Source organism: Octopus bimaculoides, chromosome 17 (genome assembly GCF_001194135.2).
Source record: "Octopus bimaculoides isolate UCB-OBI-ISO-001 chromosome 17, ASM119413v2, whole genome shotgun sequence".
NCBI lineage: Eukaryota > Metazoa > Mollusca > Cephalopoda > Octopoda > Octopodidae > Octopus > Octopus bimaculoides.
This window is the reverse complement of record NC_068997.1, coordinates 886,258-892,015: the sequence shown is the minus strand read 5'-3', so window position 1 is coordinate 892,015 and position 5,758 is coordinate 886,258. Positions and strand designations below refer to the sequence as shown.

At 36.2% G+C, this 5,758-nt stretch overlaps 1 protein-coding gene across 3 annotated transcripts in view; it reads left to right on the top strand.

Moving 5' to 3' along the window:
• Positions 1 to 5,752, top strand: part of LOC106876684 (cyclin-dependent kinase 2) — a 53,786-nt gene extending 48,034 nt beyond the window's left edge. For all 3 annotated transcript variants that reach the window (XM_052973993.1, XM_014925318.2, XM_014925317.2), the window contains exons 7-8: positions 1,833 to 1,966; positions 3,596 to 5,752. In XM_052973993.1, the coding sequence (XP_052829953.1) occupies positions 1,833 to 1,966; positions 3,596 to 3,697 (236 nt within the window). In that variant the 3' untranslated portion in view covers positions 3,698 to 5,752. The remainder of the gene's footprint in view (positions 1 to 1,832; positions 1,967 to 3,595) is intronic.
• The last annotated feature ends 6 nt before the right edge of the window (positions 5,753 to 5,758 follow it).

The window sequence follows — 5,758 nt, the reverse complement described above, 5'->3', positions numbered from 1 at the left end:
GGGGGGGGGGGTCTATGTAAGACTTTTGGGGGGGTCCACACATGCAAAATACTAAATTGGAGATCCACAGTAGCATTTTAAGAGTCTGTGAAAAAAAATGTTACTTTGGATTATTTATTGCAAGAAACAGCTCGGTTTCTTTCTCTAACATTTTACATAGTTCACCCTACATAAGTTAATGTGTGAGAAACAAAATAAGAATCTTCAAGGCTCCAGGTCTCCACTACCAAATTGTTTAAAGCATTTTTGAGCTGACCACTCACTGGTCATTTCCTCACCAAATGTTTCGTTGATATTATGAGCAGTTTCAGCTGCTTTATGTCCTTTTTTGAAGTTGAGTAGCAAAATAGCTCGAATATCGCGCTTTGACATTTCCATTTCAGATGATTGTAACAACTGTGAAAAAAAATATCAATGTTAATTTATTGATTCATTTGGATCAGTCTACGTCTATATTATCAGCAATTGTGAAAAATGTTTTTAAAAAGAGTTCAAAACATCAAATGACCAGATTACTATTTTATTCCACCAGAATAGAAAAGTAATCAAAGGGGTCCATAGGCTAAAAAATGGTTGAAAATCACTGCCCTAGACCAATGATAGCTAACTTGCAGCTTGCAGGACTTTCTGAATGGCACACCTAATGAAAATTTACTTTCACTTTTTTAGTAGTGCAGCCTGCTTGATGGCGAGCCATGTCTCATGTGACCCACTTCTCAAAGTCTGCTCATGCCTGCACAAGACAAATGTATTTTTGTCGTCCTTGAGATGCTTTTGACCTGGTGTATATTACTTACAAGCCAATATGAGCAGCTACTTTGTGTACCATGCTGTTGCCTATTGTTTTAGATGTCTCTGTAGTTTCAAGCAGACATAGTTGTACCCTCAGCTTTCCCCACCATTGATCTAGTGAAACCTCCAGTGTGACAATTAGAGGGAGAGCATTATTAATATTAAGGCTGGTCCTCATTTTCAGCTGAGTGGACTGGAGCAGCATGAAAATGATGGGCCTTGCTTGACTGCAGTCTGCCATCCAATCCACAAATCGAATGTATGACCTTATGATCATGCCCCACCCCAACACCCCTAATGGCTAGGACACCATATCTTCATACATACGTAATATATTTATTCACACACTGACACACATTGCTATGAGCAATGTACTGGTCAAGCTAATTAAAGTATAATAAAACAAAAGATAGACAAGCAATACATACCTATATATTTATATTAATGCTTAGCAGAAGCAACAGAGTGGCTCAAGGCCCAAGAGCTAAATATTAATAAAAATATACATATACTCATATTTCTTGTTTGCAATCACCACCTCAATGGGAGTCTTCTATAAGAACAGATGATACTGCTATTTTAACTCCAGGAGGACGCCTTCTCCATCTGGTTATTCAGTGTGTTAGTTTGCTATTAGTGCCGCATAAAGTGGCTGGCATTAGGAAAGGCATCTGGCTGTAGAGATTATGCCAGAATAGACAAATACCGTACCAGTTTTCAGTCAAACCGTTCAACTCATGCCTGCATGGAAAGTGGATGTTAAATGACGATGATGATGATGATATACATACATAATATCTTTATGCATATGTTTTCTGTTATTTGGTCTGTGTTCATACTCCACTCTTAACAGCTAGACTTTTCTTCATCTGTTCTTTCTTTCCAATATACCTGTTTGATAAAATAATGTCTATATTTGTTAAGAATGTGTTAGGTAAACACTGTATGTACACTGAATGTGAGGACTATATTATCGACCTGAGTGAATTCAACATCAATTACCTTTTATATTCTACTTGCCATTCTCACCTTTTTTTCAGGTACACCAGATGAGAATACTTGGCGTGGAGTATCCAGTTTGCCAGATTACAAATCTTCTTTTCCACGTTGGCCAATCCAGAACATGGATCACCTAATACCAAGGCTGGAGAATGATGGAATTGACTTGCTCAATGTAAGAATTTCGACATCTTCTCAAGCCACTCTATCTCTATGCCCATTGTACTTCGACTGTTATTTAATGAAACAGGTCCTTCATTTACTGTCTTCGAAATCATTTCGGTGTCACCCCAGTCTACTCTGTAATTGTGAATTAATTTGTAAGTTTAGATTTGAATGGAAATGATATTAACACCAAACATTTCCAGAGAGAATGCTTTTTTTCTGTTGAGAATTTGGACAAAGAAGTGCAGCATCAATATCTGTCCAATTTGAATATAAAACAGGCAGAATATGTGAACTCGATATGGCTTGTTTAAATGCTAAAGGGTTAAACATACCCATAAAGTACTGAAGGATGACCTCAGGACACTGAACCTTTTGGAGGAGATGATAAAGGACCAAATTATCTGGCACCTTACTGTACACAAGAAGTCCTACAGAAATTTTAAGGCAACTCCCCCTGCAAGAGTCTTAAGCCAGAGCCACATAAGCACTCATGCCAATGCCATATTAACAGCACCCGGTACATATTGTAAAGTGGTTGGTGTTAGGAAGGGATTCCCACTGTATAAACCAAGCCAAACCAGACTGGAACCTGGTGCAGCTCCCCTGCTGGCCAGCTCTGGTCAAACGTCCAACCCATGCTAGTGTAGAAAATGGACATTAAAGGAGGAGAATAATGATGAGCCAACTGGTGGTGTTAAATTAGGGTATAGATTAAGTCTACAATCCAACAACAGGGGACACTAATCCCTCATGAAGGGACCATGCAGTTTCTGTCCATTAAATTTGGCTTTTTTTTATAAGGCTTGATTAACCAAAGACTAGTAGAAGACATGCACTCACCAATCCCTGAAGCCAGTTGTTTGTAAACTTCTTAATGAAATAGCCATGCCTACATCAGAATTGCTTTGTTAAAAATTAGTTATGTAATTACTGTTTTAGTGTTCATTAGATGTTCATTTAAGTTAGAGATTCTGATCATCACTAAATATGGTGTTGAACAAAGATATAAATGATAAAATTCACACATAACCACCACAGTCTCTCTCATTCTTTCCATCTCTCTCTTTCTCTCTGTCCCTCTTTCTTTCCTCCAACTGGGATATCTATGTATCTCTTCTACAGCACCTTTCTCTATCCTATTATTCTTTTAACCTCTCATCATTTGGCACAAAGCCACCCCTTTAATACTACTTCCCCTAGTTGAGGGGACTTTGTTTTGCAAATGCTTGGTGACCCCATCGCTGATGTCTTATGACAATCAACAGATTAATAACTGATGTTGAGATGTTTTAATATTGTTAATTATCATCAAGGCAGCAAGCTGGTAGAATGGTTAGCATTCTGTGCGAACTGCTTAGCAGTATATCGCCCATCTTTACATTCAGAGTTCAAATTCTGCTGAGGTCTTCTTTGTCTTTCATCCTTTTGGGATCGATAAAATAAATCCCAGTTCAGCACTGGGGTTGATGTAATCAATTAACTCCTCCTCCGAAATTGCTGACTTTGTGCCAAAATTTGAAACCAGTCTTATTCTAAGGATTTGTTAATGTTTGTGTGTGTGTGCTGGCGTGAGACCACTGTTGCTGCCTTCTACTCTGTAGTGCTCCTTTCACAAATGTTCTGATTTCTCTTGTAGAATATGTTGCGTTATGAACCTAAGAACCGCATCACGGCCAGACTGGCACTTCTTCACCCCTACTTCAATGATGTGCGGAAACATAAACCTGTGATTGTCTGAGAAGAACTTCAGAAGGAATTATTTTTTGTTGAATTTTCATTCTTCAAATTATTTCTTTTTTTTTTGTGTATTTATTTTCTCTCTCTCTCTCTTTCTCTCTCTCTCTCTCTCTCTCTCTGCTTTATGTCCTTTAAAATATCAGGAACTTTTCTTGTTTTTAAAATAGTTCAATGTTGAATGGTAGGAAAGTCAACTTGTAATAATTCTTTTTCCATTTGTGGATTGAAGTGTTGGGAGATTGTTCTATTTTCCAAAATTTGGGACTTTTTTTTTCTTTTAATAAGATAACAATTAACAGTTTCTCTTCTGTTAGTCATTGGGAAGAGTACTTTGGGTTATCTGCAAGTTTGATTTCTTAAAATTATATTCTTTTGCACTATTAACTTCATTTTTACAGTGCCTATGTACAATTTTATTTCTACATTGTTTCAATGCCATAGATCTCTGATCATTATTACTTCAATTCTTATTTCTCAATATAGATACAAACTAGGAACCTTTTCTCTAATCTTACAGTAATTATCTCTTTTGCATATTCTTTCTTTGAATCCCATCTACCAATGCTATATTTATATTTAGGAATAAAACACCCGATAACTGGAGATCAAACTGATTAAAATATGTGGATTTAAATGGAAAGTTAACTGTGTGAAATATAAAGTACTGTCATGCATTTAGTTTCTCTCAATAAGCTTTATTTCTTCATATCTGAAATCTCCTGCTTTCTAAATTTTTATTTGGATCCTATTTTTAGATTGACAGGAGAAAGTGTAAAGGCTTATATTGTTTGAATCTCAACTAGTTTACTTGAATTTTCAACCGTTGTCCTTTGAAAGACAGTTGTAGGCTTCACTATTTCTGTTAACAAACATAAAATGAAATGTTTCAGAATACTGCAGGTTCCTGAAATTCTTGGTCTTAAACTGAAGAGTTACTGTAATAGGTCTTAGGCCAGAACATTTTATAAAATAAAAAGCTAGATTAAGTGATATCAATAAACTAATTATTTTGACCAGTAAATTTGCCTGTAAATTAGGTTGTAAAAAAAAAAGCAACTCTGTTTATCAAATCTTACCTCTCTGAAGTACTTAACTTTTGGAATTTAAAGTTTCTTTACATATTAATAATTTCAACAATGAATTTTCCCAAATATTAATCATTATGATAATGACGATGTTAATGATGAGTATGGTGCTAGAGTAAAATATGCATTTATTAAAAGTCAAATTAATAATATGATGATGATGGTTGAAGGGAACCAATTTAATGTAATGTTTGTTTGTTTAATGTCATGAATGGATGAGCTTTTTATATGCTTCAATATATTTTTTGGTCCATCAGATGTTAACATTGTTGTGCTCACTGAATCAAAATCTCATTCGCTCACATAATATCATTCAGGAAAGGCATGAATATCATAACTTCATGCTTTTTTTCTCTCCTTGTTATAAATTAGAAGCTGTTTACCTCTTAACTGTTGTGGTCAATTTCCTAAAATTCCAACCACTTTGTGGTCCCAGCAGACAAAATGGAAAAAGGGTTGTCCTGGAGGATGGTGAAGGAGATGAGCTTTGAACAGCCATTCTGACTCACAGGCCTCACAGCGATTCAGTGTAGTCATAGATCTTGTAAGAATATGTGAGAGTCTCTCATAGTTTGAGGCTTGGGTTGCATACAAGGTAATGTACCCTTAACCCTGGGGCACTCAAATTATTCTGTCAAATGTAGGATAGGTGTGAGAGGCTGGATCTAGCCAGTTTTAACATAAAATATTTGAGCCAGATACAGCTGATTTAAATGCTAAAGGGTTAACATAATATTTATTAAGTAACTAAAAGAGAGTTTTCAGGCGCAGGAGTGGCTGTGTGGTAAGTAGCTTGCTTACCAACCACATGGTTCTGGGTTCAGTCCCACTGCGTGGCACATTGGGCAAGTGTCTTCTACTATAGCCTCGGGCCAACCAAAGCCTTGTGAGTGGATTTGGTAGACGGAAACTGAAAGAAGACTATCGTATATATGTATATATGTATGTGTGTGTATATGTTTGTGTGTCTGTGTTTG